General features: G+C 38.6%; 1 protein-coding gene across 1 annotated transcript in view; it reads right to left on the reverse strand.

Annotated features, from left to right (window-relative positions):
• Window positions 1-3,625: 3,625 nt before the first annotated feature.
• FGF9 (fibroblast growth factor 9) overlaps window positions 3,626-26,223 on the reverse strand; it is a 33,697-nt gene continuing 11,099 nt past the window's right edge. Inside the window, exon 3 of the mRNA XM_037037200.1 lies at window positions 3,626-6,110. Coding sequence (XP_036893095.1) covers window positions 5,865-6,110 — 246 coding nt within the window. The 3' untranslated portion in view covers window positions 3,626-5,864. The remainder of the gene's footprint in view (window positions 6,111-26,223) is intronic.

Here is a 26,223-nt window from a genome sequence, read left to right on the forward strand (position 1 = left end):
GGGAAATATAGAATCTAAAGAACTTGAGACATGCAGTCATAAACTAAAGGGGGGAATGGTGGGCGAGGGGTGCGTAGGGTGGAGGGGAATGAAGCGGGGGAAATGGAACAACTGTAATGGCATAATCAATAAAAATATTTTTAAAAAAGAAGTACAAATAGGTAGTTATAGAATAGCTAGGGGGATGTAAAGTAGAGGAAAGGAAATGGAGTAGCTAAAGAACTTATAGGCATGACCCATGGACATGAACAAAGGTGAGGGGGATTGCTTGAGGGGGGTGCTTGGTGGGGGAGGGCAAAGGTGAAAATACCAGGACAACTGTAATAGCATAATCAATAAAATATAATTTAAAAAAATGGATCAAAGGCTTAAACTTAGACCCAAACCCATAAAAATCCCAGGAGAAAACATAAGCAGCAAAATCTCGCACATTGCTTGTAGAAAATTTTTTAACAGACATATCTCCCCAGGCAAGGGAAACAAATGGGACTTCATCAAACTAAAAAAGGTTTACACATCAAAGGAAATCATCAATGAAATAAAATGACAACCCACATAATGGGAGAACATATTCACTGATACATCTGATAAGGGATTAATATTCAAATTTTATGAAGTACTTACAAAAATCAACACCAAATAAACAAACAGCCCAATTAAAAAGTGGGCAAAGGACCTGAATAAACACTTCTCCACAGTACATACAGCTGGTCAATAGACATATGAAAAGATCCTCAACATCACTAATCATCAGTGAAATGCAAATAAAAACCACAATGTGATACCATCTCACACCTGCCAAAATGCCTATCATCAATAAATCAAAAAACAAGTGCTGGACAGGATGTGGAGAAAGGGGAACCCCTTTGCACTATTCATGGGAATGCAAACTGGTACAGCCACTGTGGAAGGCAGCATGGAGATACCTCAAAAAATTAAAAATGGATCTGCCTTTTGACCCAGCAATCCCACTTCTGGAAATATGTCTGAGAGAACCCAAAACACTAATTTGAAAGAACATAAGCACCCCTATGTTCATTGCAGCATTATTTACAATTGCAAAGATATGGAAGCAGCCCAAGTGTCCATCAATAGATGACTGGATAAAACAACTATGGGGCATTTACACAATGGAATTCTACTCTGCTGTAAAAAAGAAGAAAATTTTACCCTTTGCGATAGTATGGGTGGACCTGGAGAATCTTTTGCTAAGTGAAATAAGCCAGTCAGAGAAAGACGCATACCATCTGATTTCACTCATATGTGGATCTAACAAACAAACTGAACTAACAAGGAAAACAGGGACAGACACAGAAATGGAAAATACATGGCAGCTAGTGGGGGGAGGGGAAGTTAGTGGGTAGAGGGACAGAGCAAAAAGGAAAGAGGATTCATGGGCGTGGACAACAGCATGAGGATTGCTGGGGAAAGGGGGTTTAAGAGGACTGAATGGTGATTATATATATATATATAATATATATATTTATTATATATATATATAATAAAGGTTCAAAAATTGGGCAGAGTAACTGAGCAGACATTTTCCCCCAAAAAATAAATAAACCATACAGATGGCCAATAGATATATGAAAAGATGCTCAACATCAGTAATCCTCAAGGAAATGCAAATAAAAGCCATAATGAAACATTGCCTCACACCTGTTAGAATGGCTGTCAATAAATCAACAGTGTTGGCAAAGATGTGTAGAAAAGGGAACTCTCATGCATTGTTAGTAGGGATGCAAACTGGTGTAGCCACTGTGGAAAACAGTGTAGAGATTCCTCAAAACCTTAAAAATAGCACTGCCTTATGACCCAGCAATTCCATACCTGGGTATTTAGACTGGAGCATTATTTACAATAGCCAATATATGCAAGCAACCTGAGTGTCCATCAATAGATGGATAAAGATAATCTGGTCTATAGACACAATGGAATACAACTGTTATAAAAAGAATGAAATCTTGCCATTTACCACACGGATGGATCTAGAGAGTACAATGCTAAGTGAAATGTCAAGAGAAAAACAAATATTGTATGATCTAATTTATATGTGTAATCTAAAAAAAATAAGCAAATAAATGAATAAACAAAACAGAAACAGACTCGTAGAGAACAAACTGATAGTAGCCAAAGGGGCAGGGATGGAGAGATGGGAATTAAAATAATAATTAAATAAAATAAAATGAAACTAATCTAGGCAATGTATGTACTAAATTGTCTAGGGGTATTTTGGGCTCAAGGAGTACACTTTTTAAAATTCCATGAGAATGCCAAGATAATATGTTCCCAGAAACTTTACCAGAACTCAAAATGAAGTGACAAAACAATTTAAATAAATATGCAACATCTGTGGACACACATAGGTGTTATATAACATTTATAACACACATGCACACACATGCCCTCAAGAGGGGCTTGGTGGCCAATGAATCTTCTGAATGCATCTGATGTACTCCCCACCCCACCAATGCATTGCTCTTTTGTGCAAGTGACTGAAATAGTGAGTCTAAATTTGGCACATTTCAAGGTCAAATGATTTATCAAACAGAATTTGACCTCAAACAATATGACTTTGTCCATTCACTCATCTACCTAAATGGGCACACATATACACTGTTTTCCTTGCTACAACTCCATAAATGCCCATCCCAGAAGTTTATCTGCTTCTCCATCTCAGGCTCACAGAAAGAAAAGGCATCTCATTGTGTTTGTTCCTCCCCCTCCATCCTCCACCCTCTACCCCCTCAATATACACACAACAGCTGTAAGAGCAAGAGCATGTTTTTAAAATTCCATAAGTTCATATAGGCACATAACTTGAAGCTCCAAGTGGACCAAAAAAAACAGTTTTAAAAGTCTGCAATTATATATTTACACAAATTACATAATCCTGTATGTATTTACATACAATTACAGATTGTCAGGAAATCACACAAGATTTCGTGTTTGTGAGATGAAACAGAATGAAAACACCATAAACTGAATCCATTCATTTATCTGCACAACAGGACCTGGTGTGAACATGTTCCCCAACCTGGCACATCCTTCAACACTGCCTGGAATATTCACAAGACAGATGGGAGTGTGGTTCAGTCAAGTTTGTTAAGTCTTTAACCAAGGTGCACATTTTGGCACCAATAACATAGTGGTTATGCTGTCTTTGCATCTGCTTATGAAAACTGGGACCACCCATTCCACAGTAGCTCAGGGCTGCTGTCCAAAGGGCTCTGGGTCTCTAAGGACAAAACCTGATGCAAAACCATGAGCTGGGAATAACTCACTCTGCTGCTGCCCAACAGGACAATACTCACGAAACCCTGAGCCACCTATTCTCCCAGAACACTTACTTATATAAATTTCATAAGTCAGTATTTATTTATTTACAGACCATTACACTTTATTGTATCCATTGCCAAAAGTATATAACATTTTTATTAAAAAAAAAAAAAACAGGTACCAAAACAAAATAACTCCAAATGTAGACATTAAGTAGCATTTTCTAGGAATGCATGGAGCTCTTAGTCTTTTTCACAAATTTTTCTTTCTTTTGGGCTAATTAGCACCTCATGCTACTTTAAGATTACTTTTGGTTATCACCTAAAATCAATTTTTTCACTGCTAAATACTGTATCCATGACGTCCTAGAAACTTAATTCTTCCCTGTGGCTAGATGTTTGATGTTTTTCAGTCAAAAAATATTAAATGCCTTTTGGAAAAACTAAAGCCTGAATATGTGCACATTTTAGCAGCAGCAAAGGGTTAAGTAATAAATAAGAGTAGTACATTTTAGGATTAAATGCAGTTTCTCTTTAGAAAGTTTTTAAAAAACAAGAAAATAAATGAAGAGAGCATTCTGACCTTTATCATAAATCAACTATCTTACATCACTTCAGTCCTTTCCCCAAAAATATTTCTTAATTCCGGAGGTTACAGTTCACATTTCCTTAATGCCCATCAACAGGAGGGCTCTGTGGGCCCCAGCTTGGACCTCAGAAGGGCCACATGTGCTCACATCAGTAAGTCACGGGCTTCTACTTCAAAACAGCTTTAACTCACCAGTGACATTTATTTTCCACAGAGAATGTGCATCAGAGCAAAACAAAGTTGAAATATTACATTATAAAATTAGCTACATAAATCCCAACACATTTTTTCACCGTCACTTTCAATTTCCCAACATAACTGACTAGATACTGTTCTCTGTGGTATGAGAATTTGTTAAAAATTCCTTTTTCATAAATATTGCTTTAAGAATTTGGCTCTTTTCTCCTTAAATATAGTAAGAAATAGTTCCCCTCGCCCAAAGGCAAGTTCCAAAATTATTGCTACTTAAGAAATATGTATTCTTATGCTTTTCAGCATAAAATCTTATAAAAGCCTCGTAAAAGATATTCTATACAGTAACCTCCCCTCTAAAAAAACTGAGTGCTTATGAAGACCTTTTTAAAAACAGAACACAGTCAACAAGTATACTACTTTCCTCTTGTTGTCATTATTAATGAAGACCTACTCGTTTCATTTGCAAGTTTTACTTGAAGGGTCTGTTACTGTGTATTATGACACTTCACACCAAAAGAAATTTTCTATAAAAGATGTTATAATGACCCCTCTGGTGGTTTTATAATTTCATATTTGATAACCAAATTTACAAATAAAAAATTTACAAGAATGATCCTACTAATCTGGTTCAGGTGTCCCTTTAAAAAAAAACGGTGCTATGTAAGCTTTTTTTTTCCTTTTTGAGAATTTTCAATCAGTACAATATTTGATGTTCACCCTGTTGTTCTGGAGACCAGCTAAAATAAAAGCATGGCTAATGATTAGCTTTGGTATATTCTGCAAGAGAATTAGACAAGTCAAATATATACTGACCCTCATATTTTCCAACCATGACAAGAATGACATCAGTCACTTATGAAAGAGTAAATAGTACAGACACGGAATAAAAGTTTGAGACCCAGTTTATCTTTAATCCTCTGGGATAAGCTATGAAACAAGCAGTCTAAAGAGTGAATACTCAGTGTCATGAATGATGTGCATAAGTTACAATAATATGAGCACAAAAGAGATTGTCACCTTCAGTACATTAAGGGTCATCAGAATTTCTCATATCCATGCAGTTATATTAACTTGCATGAATTCACCACAGGATTATAGCGGACTTTCTCATTTAATGCTTACACAGCCTAAAGCTTCCAAAATGCCTATCTGGCCTGTACATATTTCATTAAAAATAAACTCTATATAATAAATAAATATATAAAATAAATAAAATGTTGCCTTTGGAATTTCTATAAATAAATTTAATTTTTTTTTTACTAAGAGGTCTTTGCTTTAAATTCACTGGAATGGTACCAGTGAGAATTAACTGAAAACGTCTCTTAAGTAAGACTGTACCCTCCATGCCCTGAAAATGCAGTGTGTCCTTGTGCAGGCCACCAGCAGATCCTGATGAGTCCAAGCGTGGCAGCTGTGCTGATACCAGCTGAAGGACAGCTGATCGGACATGTGAAAGTCTGCCTATTCCCCAGCATGCATCAGGCCATCATCCTCTACTTTGCTCCTGTCTTTGCATTCCCTGCTACTTATCCACTCCCACACTCACATCCTCCCCCAATCCCCTCTCCTCTCCTCTTCTCACAATAAATCAGGTGGGCACAGGCAGGCCTCCCAGAGGACAGGACCCTAAGTGCAAGACAAAATCAGCATGTCCCCATCCAAGCCTCCATCCTACGTTATGCATGCGACAAAGTTTGGCAATAGTGGAGCAGATGTGATGACAGCTAATCAATAAGAACCCACTGCACGGAACCTTTATAGTGGTTACTTTTTTAAGGGCTCAAGTGAAGAAATGGTCTTTGTCAACTTTGGCTGAGAATATCCTTATATAGCTCAGGTACTTTGTCGGGGTCCACTGGTCTTGGTAAAAAATGTGTGAATTTCTGGTGGCGTTTAGTCCTCGTTCCTTCTCTTGGGGTCCCATCTTTATTTAAAGCAACATAGTATCGTCTTCCAGTGTCCACATGTTTATAGAGATTTGAAGAGTACGTGTTATACCAGTTTTCTTCAAACTGTTCTCTAAATACACATTCTTGGGTTAGTTTTTCCTGTTTAAAAAAAAAGAAGTAAATAAGTATTTTTGTAAAATTAACAACTTTCTATATTTAAAACAATATTCAATTGCTACACACTATAACTCTGGCAAGAAAATGATTATTTTAATCCACTATAAACATTTTAACACATTTTACAAAAACTGCTTAACTGTATAAATCTAAAACAATCTTTTTCTCAGAATGACTACAGCACAGACAATTCCAAGTGTCTTCTAGTTAGACTTTTTCACCCACTAATTATGAGAATGAGTCAAACAGGCAAAGGACAACTAACAAGATGAGTTTTTCTCATTTTTTCTTTTTTATTTAATTATTGTTCAAGTACCATTGTTTCCATTTTATCTCCATCACTCTCCCTCACCCCAGCCATACCCACTCCCCACCCTTGATCCTACCCCTCTTTGGTTTTGTCCATGTGTCCTTTATAGTTGTTCCTGAAAACCCTTCACCCTTTACCTGCCCCATTATCCCCTCCCACCTCCCCTCTGGTTACTGTCACATTGTTCTTAATTTCAATATCTCTGGTTATATTTTGCTTGCTTATTTGTTCTATTGATTAGGTTCCACTTATAGGTGAGATCATATAGTATTTGTCTTTCACCACCTGGCTCATTTCACTTAGCGTAATGGTTTTCGATTTTATTATGGCAATTAGGGTGATGACCATCCCAGCAGAAGCCAAAGGCTCAGGTAACTGCTTTATCTTTTGTATATTTTCCATAAAGTTCTTGCTACATCGACCAACACCAGCCACATCACCAGTGATGCCAGATGGCTCCTGAACTTTGAACAGGGGTGTTTGCTTGTCCCTCCATAAGCATGGTTTTCAAACTTCACTGTACACAAAAATCACTTCAGATGCTTTTTAAAATGTGTACTTCCAATCCCCAATCCTCTACAATTCTAATCCAGAAAGTCTGTAAATACATATTTCAAACAGGCCCTAGGGTGAATTCTGATGAAGATATTTTAAGATATAATGCTAATGTCATGACTGAAGTAAAAACAAATATTCCAGTCCTCCTACTTTCCTGAATTTCAATAGAAGAAGAACCGCCAATTTAAAAAGCCACATTCTCAGGCACACAGCTAACAAGAGAAAAGTTGTACTAATTCTCACAATCCTAAAGCAAAAAGTTCCCAGATTTTCATAAATGTGGTATATTTCTCCCTACATCCCACAATCGGTGGCTCCTGTGGCTGCTTATTATGGGCAGGAATCGGGACCAGAAATGGCATGTACATGACATCCCAGAATCACAAATGTCGCTCTGAGTACAACCTAGAGCTGTTCACCTGGAGAAAGGAGGCCACAGACTGAAGGACCTCAGTGCTTTTCCCACCCCCTCAACTGAAACCTATAACAGCAATCCCTTCCTAGATGGCACTTGGAAAAATAAGTATCTTCCCTTTGCTTTTGTCCACCTAGCACCTTATATATTAAGAAAACAAATACACATCCCCAAACACTTAAAACAGCAGAACAAATCAAGGCATTTGACATGCTTCCAAATCTATCATTCAGACCCAGAAGACAGAGAGCAAACTATACATCCCCAAAATACAGACGTCGTTGCACATGTACACACCCAAGAATATAACTCAGGACACTGAGTTCAAAGCTCTCAGCTGTGTAGAATCCATCCTCTCCAACTGCCAGAGAATAAGTCAGGAGAGCAAGCCAGGAGAGAGAAAGAGAGAAGAAAGGAAAAGAGTATGATGTAGTCCAGACTCCCCAGCAAAATCAGTAGTCCAACAAAGACCACCTTCTCACCTTCACTTCTTTAATTAACTGAGTCTTAAAACCTATTAAAAAGACCACAAGGACTGGCAATCCTCACAGCTGCTCCTTCACGTCAGGAAACACTGAGTAGGTCTGTAATAAAATGTATCTCATTGGACAGTTTTTTCTAAGTGGCGAAAACAGCAGAAAACAAAAATTGAAAACAACACTCTGGCAAGGACAGAAATAATGGGAAAACTAAACTGTTTATGCCAGCTGTATGCATACAATGGGAGGCAGAGAGTGAGAAGTGATCCATACCCATCTCCACAAAACCACTCCTATTTGGGGGTGTTAGAAGTTCTGCCCCGCAGGGAGGGGCCCTTGGCCTCCTCTTCATATACACTACAGGCACATTCATCTGAGGAGACACACCACTGTATCCTCTGTGTTGGGAGATGGGGCTCAATCTCTGTTAACACAGGTGAAATAAAAATTATGTGTTAAACACCCCACTGTCAACAATGGATGACTCTTCCAAATGAAGAATCAAGAAGGAGATCACAGCACTGAACAATGCTGTAAATCACATGGACTTAATTGATATACACAAACCTTTCACCACAAAGAAGCAAAATACAAATTCTTTTCAAATGCACATGGTACATTTTCAAAGACGGACCCCATTATAAGACACAAAACAAGCCTCAACAAATTCAAGAAAATTGAAATCGTATCAAGCATTTTCTCAGACCACATGGCCTAAAACTAGAAACCAACCTCCAGGAAAAACTCAAAAACACTCAAATTCATGGAGACTGAATAACATGTTATTAAACAATGAATAAGTTAACAATGAATGAAAATGAACACATAACAGTACAAAACCTATGGAACATAACAAAGGCAGTCCTGAGAGGGAACTTCGTATCCATACAGGCCTAACTAAAAAAGATAGAAACATTTTAAATAAACAACCTAACCCTAAATATACAAGAACTGGAGGAACAACAACAAACAAGCCCAGAGCCAGTAGAAGGAAGGAAATAACCAAGATCAGAGCAGAATTCAATGACAAAGAGACTAAAAGAATATTCAAATGATCAATAAATCCAAAAATGGTTTTTGAAAAGACAAAGAAAATCAGTAAGCCTTTAATCAGACTGATCAGGAAATAAAGAGAGAGGACCCAAATAAATACAGTCAGAAAAGAAACAGGAGATTACAACTGACACCGCAGAAACACAGAGAACTATAATTACTATGAACAACTATATGCCAAGAAATTTGAAAACCTGGGTGAAATGGACAAATTTCTACAAAAATAATAATCTTCCAAAACTGAGTCAAGAAGAAACAGAAAGTCTGAACAGACCAATGAGAGCTAGTGAAATTGAAGCAGTTATCAAAAAACTCCTGACATACAAAAGCCCTGGACCAGATGGTTTCACAGGAGAATTTTACAAAACATGTAAAGAGCTGCTAACCCCTATTCTTCACAAACTGTTCAAAAATATTCCAAAGCAGGGAAGACTTCCAAACACTTTTTATTAGGCCAGCATCATCCTAATCCCAAAATCAGATAAAGACACAACAAGGAAAGAAAAGTATAGGTCAGTATCGCTGATGAACATTGATGCTAAAATCCTCAACAAAATATTGGCAAACCACATCCAGCAATACATTAAAAACATCATACACCATGACAAAAGGGAATTCATCCAGGAATGCAAGGATGGTAAAATATTCACAAATCAATAAATGTAACACATCACATAAACAAAAGGAAGACAAAAATCACATGATCATATCAAAAGATGCTGAAAAAGCATTTGATAAGGTACAGCACCCATTTATGATAAAAACACTCAGCAAAGTGGCTGTAGAGGGAGCATTCCTCAAGATAATAAAGGCCACATATAATAACTTCAAACCAACATCATACTCAATGGGCAACAACTAAAAGCTTTCCCACTAAGGTCAAGAACAACAAAGATGTCCACTTTTACCACTTCTATTCAACATGGTATTAGAAATTCTAGCCATAGCAGTCCAACAAGAAAAGGAAATTAGAGGCATCCATATTGGAATGGAGGAAATAAAACTGTCATTGTTTGCAGATGATTTGATAGTGTATATAGAAAACCCTATAGACTCTACCAAAAAACTACTTGACTTAATATGTGGATTTGGGATACAAAGTCAATATTCAGAAATCAAATGCATGTTTGTAAATCAACAATGAAATATCAGAAACAGAAACTAGAAAAAATCCCATTTCATATAACAACAAAAAAAATTAAGTACATAGAAATACACTTAGCCAAGGAAATAAAGACCTGTAGTCAGAAAACAATACAACACTAAAAAAAGAAATTAAAGAAGACACACAAAAAAATGAAAGCATATACTGTGTTCAAAGAATGGAAGAATTAACATCACCAAAATGTCCATACTACCCAAGGCAATTTATTGATTCAAAATAATTCCAGTTAAAATGACATATTTCACAGATTCAGAACAAACATTTCAAAAATTTATATGGAACTAAATAGCCTCAGTGATTTTGAGAATGAAGAACACAGCAAGAGAGATCACAATATCTGACATCAAACTATATTACAAGGTCACTATAATCAAAACAGTGTGGTACTGTCATAAGAACAGACACATAGACCTATGGAACAAAAACAGAGAGCCCAGAAATAAACCCAAGTCTCTATGGTCAATTAATATTTGACAAAGGGGGCAGTAACATAAAATGGGGTAAAGATTGCCTCTTCAACAAATGGTATTGGGAGAACTGGACAGCTACATGAAAAAAATGAAACTTGATCGCCAACTTACACCATACAAAAAAATTAATTCAAGGTGAATAAAAGACTTAAATATAAGTCGTGACACCATAAAAGTCCTAGAAGAAAACATAGGCAGGAAAATCTCAGATATTCCACACAGCAATATTTTCACTGATCTGTCCCCTAGAGCAAGGGACATAAAGGAAAGAATAAACAAATGGTACCTCATCAAAATAAAAAGCTTCTGCATGGCTAAACAAAACAGCATTAAAATGAAAAGAGGGCCCTGGCTGGCGTAGCTCAGTGAATTGAGCACAGGCCTGCGAACCAGAAGATCGCAGTTCAATTCCCAGTCAGGGCACATGCCTGGGTTGCAGGCCAGTTCCCTGCAGGCCAACTCCCAGCAGGGGATGCACGAAAGGCAACCATACATTGATGCCTCTCTCCCTCTCTCCTTCCCCTCTAAAGATAAATAAATAAATAAAATTTTAAAAAAAAATGAAAAGAGAACCAACTATATGGAGAAACATGTTTGCCAATAATACCTCGGACAAGGGCTTGATCTCGAAAATATATAAAGAACTTACATGACTCCACTCTAGGATGACAAACAATCCAATTAAAAATGGGCAAAAGACTTCAACAGACACTTCTCCAAGGAGGATATACAGAGGGCCCAGAGACATAGGTAAAGATGCTCAGCATCACTAGCCATCAAAGACACACAAATTAAAACTATAATGAGATATCATTTCACACTGGTCAGAATGGTCATCATAAACAAATCAACAAACAAGTGTTGGAGAGGATGTGAAGAAAAGGGAATTCTAGTGCACTGTTGGTGGGAATGTAGACTGGTGTAGCCACTGTGGAAAACAGTATAAAATTTCTCAGAAAACTAAAAATGGAACTTCCTTTTGACACAGCAATTCCACTACTGAGATTATACTCTAAGAACATCAAAACACCAATCCAAAAGAACATGTGCACCCCAATGTTCATAGCAGCACAATTTACAATAGCCAAGAGTTGGAAGCAACCTAGGTGCCCGTCAGTAAATGAATGGATCAAAAAATGATGGTACATATACACAATGGAATTTTATGCTGCAGAAAGAAAGAAGGAGCTCCTACCTTTTGCAACATCATGGATGGAACTGGAAAGCATTATGCTGAGTGAAATAAGCCAGGTGTTGAAGGACAAATATCATATGATCTCACCTTTAACAGGAAGCTAAACAACAAAACAAACAAGCAAGCAAAATATAACCAAAGACACTGAAATAGAAAACAGGCTGACAGTGACCAGAGGGGAGAGGGGAGGGAATTTCAGGGGAAATAGGGAAGGGATTTAGAGGAACATATATAAAGGATACATGGACAACAACTGAGAAGGGTGGAAATGGGAGGGAGGGGGGACCACGGGGGTGGGATGGGATGGGAGTAATAGACAGAAAACTGTACTTGAAAAATAATTAAATGAAAAAAAAATTGGAAAAAAAGAACCTATGCACCCCAATGTTCATGGCAGCACAATTTATAATAGCCAAGTGCTAGAAGGAACCTAAGTGCCCATTAGTAAATGAATGGATCAGAAAACTGTGGTACGTTTACACAATGGAATACTATGCAGCAAAAAGAAAGGAGCTCCTACCCTTTGACACAGCATGGATGGAACTGGAGAGCACTATGCTAAATGAAATAAGCCAGGCAGTGAAAGACAAATACCATATGATCTCACCTATAAGTGGAACCTAATGAACAAAACAAACAAGCAAGCAAGCAAAATAGAACCAGAGACATGGAACTAAAGTACAAACTAACAGTAACCAAAGGGATCGGGGGAGGTGGTTAACGAGAGAAAGAAGGGGAAGGATTGTCCAGGAACATGTATAAAGGACCCACGGACAAAATTAAAGGGGGTAGGTTTGAGGGTGGGAGGTAGGGATGGGTGGGGTAGTGGGGTCGTGGTGGGGGAAAAATGAGGACAACAGTACTTTAACAACAGTAAGAAAATAAATAAACAAACAAACACCCTTTTGTGGAAGGAATGGGAAGAGATGACAAGAAAACACATTAGGAATAAAACTTTACAGTGGCAGGGATATCACAGTCTAATCATGAAACATATTTATTTTCTGTATTTAAGAAAATATTCTCATTTTACATGTTTTGTGTTTTGTTTTTGTGGGGGATTTTTAGTTTAAAATAAAAGCTAAGAAATTGAATAGGCCTTTTCACTGCTCAGTAAACACTGCAGTATTACCCTAGCAGGCTATTTTAGCATCTTTTATACACACATAACATAACTTTCTCAGCAACGTGGAAAATATTCCATTTAAAACAGTATGATCTAGGGCTAGCACTTGTTGTGATGATTAAGAGTTCAGTTGTCTCATACATGGGAGGGCTGTAACTTCCCTTAACAAGTTAAATAAGATTGTTCAGACATTACCTAGCAAAACCACTGGGACCTTTCAACTCATGTCATTATTGCAATTGGTATAATGTCATTCAGATAAGCTTATATACCTTAAAATGTTAATGATTATTAAAAATTAAAAACCCTGTTACTCTTCTGTATCATGTATGTGCTTTTAAATAATTTCTTCCTCTTATTAAGGATTATGTTAATGTATGATTTTTATCTTACACAGGTCAATAAAGTAGCAAGATTTACAGAATTAATCTCTTTATGCTCACACTTCAGTACTAGGGATAACATATTTAATTGAGGAGAATATATTTATGTTATGCATTTATACTCGAAAGTGATTTTTCTAAGCTGAAAAGAAGTAAATGAGTGCAAATTGGGGCATCAAAAATATATTAACTTGTATTTTTATAAATATATGCAAAGGAGAAAAAAGTTTCTGCCTTCAAATAAACTATATATTTTAGAATTATAGAAGTCAGATGTTTGAAAACTTACCACATGTTTCCAATGCAGACAGTTTATAGAGTATTCCACTATAAAGTGATCAATTCTTGTTTTATTGTATTTCCATGTTTTAATTTTTTTCAGATTATTTAACTCCAGCTGTTTATGGCATACGTATCTTTGAACTGATGGATTGTATTGCTAGACTTGGGTGAAGAATGTGGATTTAATTCAAAAGTCTACTAAAGCCCATACTTTGGAACAAAATCTGGTGAATGTTAGCAACTATGGAAACCTCCTTTCATTTTATATCACCAAACTCTGAGCACTGAGGAAAAACTGAAGTTAAAACTTCAAAACTTTTAACAATCCTATTAAAAACAAAGTATGAGATAATAATGTGAAAACTACAGTACACCCCAGATTGTTTACAGATATTGTAAGATATAAACACATACAGAAAATAATTTAAAATATTACACAATTGAAAAATGTGTAATCCACATGGGCTTTACTATGCCCAATTCAATCTATAGCCATTTAAAAACTGAAATCAGAATTTTTCAAAATTTGAAACTTATTCATTCCCCTTCAAAATGAATAAACTTTATCCTGCTGCTATTTAAAAGTGTGGTTTCCATGTTTATATATACATGTAAATACAGATGGTATAGCATTAACCACAGTTACCCAACTCAAGCGCTTGCTTCAACTATTTGCATAAATCCAAGGTCAGTGATGTACAGAAACTAACAGGACTATAGAGTTACCAAACGCTTTATAAGTTAATGATTTGATGCAATACCTAGTTCCCACACCTGCCACTTATTAGTCATGGTATTCAAACCTCCCTGGACCACAATCTCCCATACCTGTGTAGTCTCCTTCATTGATAATCTACCAATAATGTTTTAATGGGAGTTGTTGCAGGGATCACGGTGGTTAAACATAATGACTAAAGGGCCATTAATAAGAAGCCAGGTCTTTTGACTCTTCTCTCCTGGGAGAAGTCCCCAAGCAGACAGAAAGCAAAACAGAGAATAGGCACACAGCACTATTGCTTGTTTTATTAGAAGCTTCAGTTCAGATCCAACCCCCTTCTGCCCTAAATACAGCTCACCTTAAGCCCCACTTTTCAAAATCACTTTAAAATCTCCACTATTCCAGATGGGCCTGCTTTCAGATTCACAATCCTGGCCATCAGGATTGCCATGAGAATGTGGGGATAATTGAACAAGTTGTGTCTGGTCAATGTAAACAACAAGAAACAAGTAAGCAGACAAAATGTCATTTTATCTCATCAACATATACTACTGACTCCACCCCTCCCCTATCAAACCAAACCAAACCACAACAGCAATAAAAAACAAACAGAAAATACCTTCCCTCCAAAAGCTGCTGACTTAGGTATTTAGGGACTCAAGATTAGGGCACAGTCTGAATCCAAGGGCACCCATAAACATCTCTGATGGTGTGAGCTCACCAGCCTTGAGGCACCATCAATGACACCAAGGACAGACCTGCCACATTGCCACAGGACAGGCTAGACAACTTAGGAACCTTCTTAAGGAGCCATCTACAGATATAGACATTTATTTAGCAAGTCATATTAGCTCATAAACTTTCTATGTATTTTCAGAGATGCTGCCCCATTGGTAAAAGAAAACCATGCTGAGAGTATAACAGAATTCAAATCTGAAAAGTTCAATATTCACTTTCAGAAATATTTTTGCTTGTATCAATGTGTAGACAATGCACATTTAATTCTTTCACAAAGAACACTACAGGAAAAAATATAAAATTTATTTTAGAGTCTTAGAGCACCAAATTAAAAAGAAATGATATGTACCATAGCCAATTACCTGACAAGAATAGTATGTCATCCAGTGACCACTTAAAATGCACATCAAACACATGCAAAAGCTGAGAAAATTTCAAACTAAATATTGCATTACATAAAAACTGAGAGTAGAATGCCTTTGAAGAATCAGATTGACAGACAATGGAGGAAACATGGAAAGCTAAGAGGCTGAGAAGTGAAATTAAGGAAATAAGAGATCAAAAAAGAATCTTATATAGACAGTTGAATCCAACTAATTTGTTTCCATGATAATTATCAGATACATTGTAGTGGGTGGAATCAAAAAATAAAACTGCAAGCCCTGGCTGGTGTAGCTCAGTGGATTGAGCGCGGGCCTGTGAACCAGAGGATCGCGGTTCGATTCCCAGTCAGGGCACATGCCTGGGTTGCAGGCCAGTTCCTTGCAGGCCAACTACCAGCAGGGGATGCACAAAAGGCAACCATACATTGATGTTTCTCTCCCTCTCTCCTTCCCCTCTAAAGATAAATAAATAAATAAAATCTTTTAAAAAATAAAAAAAAAAAAAAAACTGCACCGAAGATTTTCTATGATAGACAAAGAGGGTTAAATTCAGAACTCAGTTTGTAGAAATACAATTAAAGAAAGTGATGAAAGATTAACAATATAATGACAATATAAGCCCCAAGACAATTTTGAAGACCTGGAAAATTCCCAGAATTTCCTTAGGTAAAGGAGTGCCACCCTTCCGCATACATACACACACACAACCCGATCACTGGGGTAGGCTGATTAATAATTCCCTTCTCTGGAAAATGAGGGTCTTGGACCAACAAATGTCTAAGGTCTCTTTTAGTCTAAGATTCTAGTGATTCAGTTTTACAAAATGGAAAGAAGAGCCCTCACAACAACTCTAGGACACATTGAACAGGAAATGGAAAAAGAAACTGCAGTGGAATTGGTAAACAGGGAAAATGCCCAAATAAAATGTGCTGTATCACTTACCCACTGGTGGGGCAGCCAATCGGAAATGTAGCCAAGGGAATGAGGTTGCTACTTCAGGGAACAGAAGGACAAGGAAGAAGATACCACTCTGGTACTAGGTACCCCTTCTCTTTCCTCCCTGGGAGACCATTAGTGCTGTCCCCTCCTGGGATGTGTCTTGTCTACCACTTCTTTGCATTTGGGACCTGCCATTGTCCTCTTCCATCATGACCCATTAATGAACGTGTGCCTAAAAACAAACCCCACCTTGTGCTACCCTACAAGGACTTAACTTGAAAGGAACACACAATCCTATAAGAAAACAAAAAGTTAGCAATGACACAGAGCTCTCAAGATGGAGGGAAAGCTGGAAATATACACAAGGCATATAAAATGTAACTCCAAAGATACCAAAACTATTGAATTTTTTAAGCACCCCCAGCCAATGCTCAATGTCTCTCTGCACCTCCATCTGCCCAACACCCACAGAGAAATCCCAATAAAATCACAGGTAGATGAAGTTTGTCTCTAACATCCTCCCTACTCTGGGGATCCCCAACTCCTAATTCCAACTGTATTTGGTCAGCTCAGAATTGTCTGGAATCAAACACTTCCTCCCAACTCCCAATGTGTGATATATAAATGACCCTGCTCTCTTAGAAAGTGATAAGGGCTGTCCTTCCCCTCTTCTATGCAACACCTAGTGACTGTGTCTAATTCTCTCAGGGCCCCTCTCTCTGCTGCAGCATAATAGCCCACTTCCAATACTAACTAGGGCTGACAGCATTAACTAGTAATTCCCTCCTCCAAGGCACAAAACTCATATGCTGACATAAGCCTTTTTAAAAATGGCCTTAACCTTGAAAAACCAATGTTGATGGTGGACATTTCAGGTGCTGTGACAGTCTAGTGAGTTCACTAACATTTTAATGTTAATAATAATAATCAATAATCATGATGATCATAATCACCAGCAGCAGCATCACAAAGTAAATTAAATCCCCCAAAATACATTTCTTTAACTTACTAAAATAATACTGAGCTGCATATGAGAATAAAGTATACAAAATTAATCTTGCCAAGACATGGAGACAATCTAAGTGTCCATGAATAGATGACTGAATAAAGAAGATGTGGTACATGTACACAATGGAATATTACTCAGCCATAAGGAAGGATGAAATATTGCCATTTGTGACAATATGGATGGATCATGAGAAAATCACACTAAGCGAAGAAGTCAGACTGAAAAGTGCAAGCACAATATGATTTCACTCATATGTAGGATATTAAATAGAAAGCAACAAATGAACAAACAAAGAAACTCACAGACACAGATAACAGTATGGTGGTTACCAGAGGGAAAGAGGGTTGAGGGTAGATAATAAAGGGTAAAGGATCAAATATATGGTAACAGAAGGAGACTAGATTTGGGGCAATGTCACACAATGCAATATGCAGAAGATGTACTATAGAATCATACACCTGAACTTATATAATGTTATTAACCAATGTCACCTCAATAAATGTAATCCAAAATAAATAAAATGAATATTTATAAATAAGCCTGTATGGTTAACACTTTGAAATATAATTCAAGGGATGACATATGTTGACCTGAAGAAAAATTTTTATTCTTGTAGACTATGTCATAAATCTTTATCTCAGAATCGAAACTGGAAAGAAACATAATTTCTGTGCCTCTCCCACTCAGAATGGAGTCTCTGAGGATGCACAGGACAGCTTTCCCATCTTTGCCATAGTCACCCAGGAGGAACACCCAGGGAAAAGCCAGTACTGAGCAGGTACTTAAGAGCCACAGTGAGCCAAGCCCCATGCTAGTCACTTTATAGATACCATAGTCTCTATCCTCACGGCAATGCAATGTGGCTTCATTGGCCCTGTCTCATCATCATAGCTTAGCAAATTTGAGTAGACTGTCTGAGTTGGCACAACTAGTGGGTGACAGGGCTAGGATTTTGAGCCTTGTGTTCCTACCACTCACACTTTAACTCTATGTTCAACCACTACTGAATGCTAACATGGGCTTGACTACTGCATCAAAACAGAGCAAACTGAAAATCAATGTGAAGGATAGAGAGGAAAAAACAATACAAATCAGAAGAAAATTCTCAGAAACACAGCGATTCATACAGGAAATGGATGGAGGAAGGGAAAGGGAAGGGGAAGAGAATGGGGAAGGGGGAAAAGAAAAGAAAGAGGAAGAGGATGGAGAAGAAAGAAAAGGAAAGGACAGGCCTAGGAGAATAGAAAGAAACCTAGAACTGAAAGTGAACAGTAATTATGTGATAATGTACAGTGCAATGTGGCAGCTTGAAAGGCAAAAATCTCTCCATGCAACAAGATAAACACAGGGTGCCCCATAGGCACAAAGGTGTCTTTGGCATGACCTTGGCAAGTCTGTTCTTGGAATACTGCATTGAACTTTGAGCACTTCATCACAAAGGAAAGGCAAATCGCGTTGAAGATTTCAATGAAGAATTACAACAGCACAAAAAAGAGATTAAGAAAGAAAGGGATCAACTTATGTCAGGATTTAAAGCATTTATAGAGAGGGCAAAGGAAGACAGTTCCGTGCCTGTCTCTCCCACTTAATGCTGAAACCCTGTAGTCCTTGGGGGAGCCCGCAACAACAGGCATGTCATGAATACAGATGGTTTTTCTCAGCACCTGTCAGCTTGCTGCTGAGGACACAGACTGACTGACATAAGATAATGTCTTTGCACGAGTACAAGTTGGTCCCTGACATTGTGGGATGTGGGGATGAGGTGGCCAGGCCATTGCAGAAGCTGCCTCCAGAGCAGTTACTCCCACTTTGCTCCACTGAGGCTCAAGGGCACCTCCCAGGCCAGGACATAGCAACTTAGCAGTACCATCCCTGATGGCAAGCAATAATAACAAGGGGGGATCCTCCAACTGTCAGCAGGGTAGCCTCCAGCAGCAGCTTGGATATATAGAAGCAGAGACAGGACCATGGCAGGAGGGTGGACATAAAGAAAACAGATTCAGGAGACATCTAGCAGCCTATGTTTCCAAACCCTGCAGCAAAGCTGCCTTCTCTCCTGAGAATACTTACCTATTTTTCTACATCTCCTCTGTGAATAATCCTGATATTTTCTCCCACCTCTAGAACTAAGCTCCCTCCTCCAAGCTCTCCAAGTCCCTTTCTGTATATAATAATCCTACTATAATATTTATCATACTAAATTATAATACTTGGCTTGCATATCTGACTCCTCAACAAGGTTGCAAGTTCTTCTTGAATCAGTTCTAGGATCGAGGTAGAATTTGCACTGGTAGGCATAGTCAATTCCCATTATCATGGTAGTTCCATTCAATAAAGTCCCTACGAACAATGAATCAGAGAATACCAAACCGCTGCTCCTGAGGAAAACACAGTATTGGTTCCTGCCAGCCTCTTGCCATAACATTTTTGTCCAATAATCAATATATAACTCTGATTTACATGTGTTTCTGTTTAAGTTAATGCTGTTGATTCATTAACAATAAAGTCACAGCCAATAGCACTGAAATGTGCCTGAACAAAACTAGTCTAACATATGTATTTGCTCCACAAGACACATCACAGCCTCCTTGCTCTCAGGAACACCACACATCCCTCTCAGCACAATTCTAGGAGGCATCTTAAACCACAAAACCAACAACAACACAAAAATGTTAAAAATGTGGTGCTAACTAGATCCTAAAAAGGACATCTGCCTACCCATTGAGAGCTGGAACAATAAGGCAAGAGGCTGCCTTGATAGACTTTAGCTAGGAGGGTACCGACAAGGCAACTCATTCTTTGCTTCTCTGCTCAGGTTTGAAAATGAGCACAAAAGTGCCACAAGGAATAATTTTAGGGTTACCAGAAAATTTTAGCAAGTAGAGAAACTGGCAAATACACAATCTATAAATAATGAGGATCATCTCTATGCCCAGCACCTACTATGTGGCATGTGTTCATACGAGGTGATATCAACGATGCTTGTGAACTTTGTGAAAGAAAGCGTGAGCATGCAAGTGAGTGAATGGAAGAGTGAGTAGATAAGTGTGCAAGTGAGTGAATGGAAGAGTGAATGTGAGAGTGAATGGAATATAGACGGAGTGTGTGGGTGAGTGAATGGAAGACTAGTGGATGAGTGAGTGTATGTGCATGTGAGGGAATGAAGAGAATGTGTAACTGAGTATGCAGGTGAAGGAAGGAGTGAGTGAATGGAATAGTGACTGAAATAGAGCAAAGTGAAGAATGAATGTGTGAGTGCAAGCACATGGGTGTGTGAATCAAAGTGTAAATGAGTGAGTGACTGCTGAGTACATCCTGATTCTGGATCAGGCTCCTAACAGTATTAATGGGAGGAATTGGGGGGAGGATCCCCTTAAGAGGTGCAGGAAGCTCTGCAATTAAAGGTCCACAAAACAGGCCACGGTAAGGAACAGAGCAGGCTCTGTGGGACTTACAGTGTATTCTAAGAAAAGGGGCATCTGCAGAGGTAAAGTGAAGGACAGAAGAAGGAAAGTGGTCCCAGGAGCTCAGGAGTACAGAAGATGGGAAGGGGGAGAAGCAGGGAGCACTAGGAGGCAGGGAGCTGGTAGTCCTTGCATTCAAACTTACAGATTCACTAGATGTTGTGAGTGCAGCAAGGCTCAGGACAGGAAAACAGGGGTCTGCACAGACAGTAAACCTGATAAAGAAAATAATACCTCACAGACATGCTGCTCTTTCCCAATGTATATACGACTTGCTCTGTAACCAATTCACTTAAAAATGTCAATGAATTCACAGGAGTTTATGTCATAAGATATTTTTTCAATCAAAAGACACTTATAAGTACAATTGCTATCATGTGGGACTCCCTGACACTTTTTATCAAAGAGGAAGCCTTATATGCAAAATGATCGGGAACTACTCTGGTCTCTACATCCCCTCTTCTAGCCTCAAATACCTATTCACAAAGTAGATGCTTGTAAGCCACAGTCTGCCTGGTCTTTTTTTAACAGAAAATGAGAAATAGGTAATCTGGAATCCCACTGACAGTATAGTCACATATTCAATATTTATTAATTGCCAACAGCATGTAAGACATGGTTTAAGAATTGGCAGTTCCATGGAGACGAAAGTGATCACAACCTTATCTTCACAGATAAGGAATTTCTGAAATGGAATTCTATTAGAACTAGATGCTCACTGAGATTCCACTGCATGAACAGCTTTCCTAAGTGCCTGACTCAGAGCTTCCCCAAACCCCTTTCTCAGCTCTCCTCATCAGACCTCTCTGGCAGGGAGACTTTGAGCACACAGCAGTGTACACCAGAGAAAATGACAGCACCAAGGGCAGGAAGAAAGAAGAAGAGTTGTGATCATGTAAAAGAACTGTGCTCATCAGAAAGAACCTTCTACTCCAGGATTTCTGAACCTGAAGAAAGACCATCACTGAGGATGTTACGGGGTACTCAGAACATCCTCCTACCACCAAGGGGATGATAGCCATCTACAGAGCTATTAGTTATTAAAACTCAATCCTTTGCAGAGTCTTAAGATCTACAGACCTAGGTCCTGTGACACACTGACCATACAATAAGGTCCACACCCATATGTTTAATGAATCATAAAAAGAAATCACAATGTTTCATGCATTTCAATCCAATAAGCATTTTTTGAGCACCTAGCATGTACAAGGGCCATGGCTATGTTAGCAACATTAGGGAGTACAGAAATACAACTAACTACACAGTACATAAAACTGCTGTATGAGTGACCATGAAAATATAGGCAGTGCTACAGGGGCCCAAAGGAAAACACCAGAACTGCTAAGCAGAATAACAGGGGTTAAAGTTAGGAAACAAGTATGGTGAAGGTTTTGCAGAAGAGGCAATATTTTCATTGAATCTTAAAAAAAAAAAAAAGAATGCTGCTTCATCAGGTAGAGAAGAGAAAGGCACACTGGAGAAAGGGGCTAACTTGACCACACATACAAATTAGACAGAATAGCAAGTACACAACTCAAATTCCACAGGGAAAGAGGGTTAAAGATGGAACTCGCACAGTGCTTGTGACAGTATTGATGGTGTCACCAAAGAATGAGGGCCCTGTGGTCAAGATAGAGGCATAGGTAGACAGGCTTCACCTTCTTGTACAACCACAAAAAAATTACAACTAAATCTCAAAACAAGCAACAGCCAGAACTATCAGAAAATTGAACCATGTGGAAGTTGCCCAACCAAGGACTTAAAGAAGGCACATTCATCCAGACAGGTAGGAGGGGTGGAAACAGGAAGCCAGGGTGGAAAGGTGAGGAGACACAGTGTGGCAAGGAGAGGCAGTGGTGGCGGCAGAACTGGCATGGGCAGTCCCACATTCAGGTGTGATGGATTAAAATTGGGAGGGATACCTTGGGAGCAAGTGATCCCAGCCCCAGGCCAGATCACACAGCCCAGGGTCTGGGAAGATAAATCCCCATAACTTCTGGCTGTAAAAATCAGTGGAGGTCAGAGCAGAAGAAACTGCCAGATTTTCAGTATACTTCCCTTAAAGGGCCCGCCTGGTCTTAAAACGTACACAAACCCACCCACTCTGGGATTCAACATCAGGGCAACAGCTGGTAGGGTGCCTGTTGCACACAGGGAATGGGTGAAGTGCCCTAGAAATAGGGCATGTGCCTGGCAAACCCCCCCGAAGCCAGGCAGCAGCAACACAGTTCCTTCTCTGAGCTGTCTCCCCACACAGAATGGTGAAACAGGTTGCCCCACCCTGGAGATTACCTAAGGCTCCATCCCACACAATTTACAGGTACCTTTTACAGGGAGTCAAAGCAGCTCTACCTAATACACAGGAACAAATACAGGGAGGCTGCCAAACTGACGAGACAAAGAAAGATGATCCAAATGAAAGAAAAGAAAAAAAATCCCAAACTAAGAACTAAACAAAACAGAGATAGCCAACCTATCAAAACAGTGGTGATCAGGATGCTCTGGCAACTCAATGAGTGTGGCAAAAACATACAGGAAGAAATGAAGGCTATGCTAAGTGAAATAAAGAAAAGTCCAAAAGGAAACAACAGTGAAGGGAAGGAAGCCAAGATTCAAATCAATGATTTGGAATGTAAGAAAGAAAAAACACTCAGCCAGAACAGAAAAAAGAAACAATGCAAAAAAAAATGAGGAGAGGCTTAGGAACCTCTGGGACATCTCCAAACATGCCAACATCCAAATCATAGGGGTGCCAGAAGGAGAAGAAAAAGAGCAAGAAATTGAAAATTTATTTGGAAAAATAGTTAAAGAAAACTTCCCTAATTTGGTGAATGAAAGAGACATACAAGTCCAGGAAACACAGAGAGTCCCAAATAAATAAGACCCAAAGAGGACCACACCAAGACACATCATAATTAAAATGCCAAAGGTTAAAGATAAAGACAGAATCTTAAAAGCAGCAAAAGAAAACCAGAGAGTTACCTACAAAAGGAGCTCCCCTAAGACTATCAGCAGAGTTCTCTAAAGAAACTTTGCTGGCAAGAAGTATTCCAAATGGTGAAAAGCAAGGACCTACAACCTAGATCACACTATCCAACATAGCTATCATTTAGAATGAAAGGGCTGATAAAGTGCATCCCAGACAAGGTAAAACTAAAGGAGTTCATCATCACCAAGTCATTATTACATGAAACATTAAAGGGACTTATTTTTAAAAAAAGAAGATCAAACCGTAAACATTAAAAAAGCAAAAATTTACAACTATCCACAACTGAATCTAGAAACAAAGTAAACAACCAAAACAGGGCATTTGGGGGGTTATCAGCTGGATGGGGGAAGGGGAGAATGGGGACAAAAGTGCAGGGATTAAAAAGCATAATTGGTAGATACGAAATAGACAGGGGGATGTGAAGAATAGCGTAACAAATGGAGAAGCCAAAGAACTTACATGTACAACCCATGGACATGAACTAAGGGGGAGCACTGCTGTAGGGAAGGGGGCTGCTGGGTGGAGGAGGGCAAGGGGCAAAAATTGAGACAACTGTAATAGCATAATCAATAAAATATACTTAAAATAGAAACTGAAAAAAGAATGTGGGTACTGGACTTCAAAGGCAAGCATGAGAAGGGGTCTGAACTGAGGACACTTACCTCTGGGTTGTGAGGTAATTCTCCCCTGGTGTGGAGAATGAATTGGAAATGGGAGAGACAGCATACACTAAATCACTTAAAACATTTTTCCAGAAAAGAGGCACAGTATGGAAATGCCTTCCTTGTCACACTTTCCTCCAAGCAGTATCCAAACCAGCGGACACTCGTGAGAAGGGATGCATTTCTCAAGCACATAAGGAAGACAAGCATTTTTTGCCTTTTCTCCAGTTGTCCCCTTTGCTGTAATAGGACTGTCAGCTAGCCCTGTGGCTGCATGGACACATTGCTATCAGGCAGTGGAGGTAAGAAGTCAACTCCTAACCCCAACCTCTGTGGGCTCCAAAAACCCTAAACAAAGCTTATGGGAATCACAGAAAACCTGCCATGATGGGATTCTCCAACTTTCTGCCCCTGGCCACCTTTTCAGATATTTATGTTACTGGTATTCACTGAGGGCCTGAGCCCTTACTCTGTCCCCAGCCTGTGCTACAGATGGAGTCATACAGGCAGGAGGTCAGCTGGATAAAAGGAGAGATGGGTAAGGTGGCCACTGAAAGAATCCAGGAGAGACAAGGATGAGCCCAGACAACAAATGTGAAGCCCCTGTGCTGAACACAAAGTTTCATTTGCTCCTTGTCAATCAGCAAACCACAGGGGTTGTCACACAGTCATACAGTTATGTGGTCACACAGTCACAGAGCCATTTCATCTAAAAGATGGGTCATCTTTCTAAGGGGCAGGTTCTTGGAGAAGTGTGCAAAGTGGTTGGTCCCCAGAGCAGGGGACAAATAGTCCAGTTTCCATTTGTGTTCACTCAGTCATTGCATCCTTGAAAAATGTTTACCTTAATATATGCTTATAAGCTAACACCTATGAACTATATACAATTTTAAAGTAATTTAATGTGCATTGTTGAAATCCATACTCAAAAAAAATTTGTGGTGGCGGTATATAATTTCAGAACTTTAGAGATTATTATGATGAACCACAGTCTTGGCCACCCAAAGGAGGTCAGATTATATCCTACACACAAAAAGCATTTTATTGAGTTCAACTGTGCCTGACTTAAATCCATATTATATGCCTAAAGGTGAAAAAAATGGAGGTGGGGACAAAAGGACAATTATCCCTTAATATTTAAAAATTGAAAAGCTACCTTAAATCTTGTATGTTTGCACTTACAATGTTCACAAAAATAATTTAGTAAATACATAACTTTATCAAAACCAAGAACTATATTTAAAAAGTTAAACTCAATCCTGTACTTAAAAGCATACTTTAAAATAATCTATTCTCTCAAGGAAGAACTTCTTAAAATAACTTATCTTTCCAACAAAATCAACCAAACCTGATTCAAATTTCACCAAGGCAGGAAAACCATCCTTGAGTCATTAAAAATGGTGTGTGCTATATTCAAACTAAATAGGCCATAATTTATTGTCATCTGGAGTTTTTGAGTGAAAGTTTGATACTAGTTCCAAGCCCTGCACACACACACACACAGACACACACACACACACACTTACTAGTATGTATATAGGAAAGGAGCTCTTTATAGAAAATTTCTGATTGTATATGCATATGCCCTTCAGTCCTGATGATAGAGATCTCCAGAATTTCTCCCACCCTGAGCCTCTTTTAATTTCCAACTTTTTGTAGATTCTAATCCAAGTTCTCCTATGGCAGAGAATGTGGATTAAATTCCATGTGATCATAATGGGAATGAAAAACTAAAGCTTGATGTCTTTATAAGTTTT

Source organism: Sturnira hondurensis, unplaced genomic scaffold, assembly GCF_014824575.4.
Source record: "Sturnira hondurensis isolate 20B ecotype Veracruz unplaced genomic scaffold, ASM1482457v3 Scaffold0022910, whole genome shotgun sequence".
Classification (NCBI taxonomy): domain Eukaryota; kingdom Metazoa; phylum Chordata; class Mammalia; order Chiroptera; family Phyllostomidae; genus Sturnira; species Sturnira hondurensis.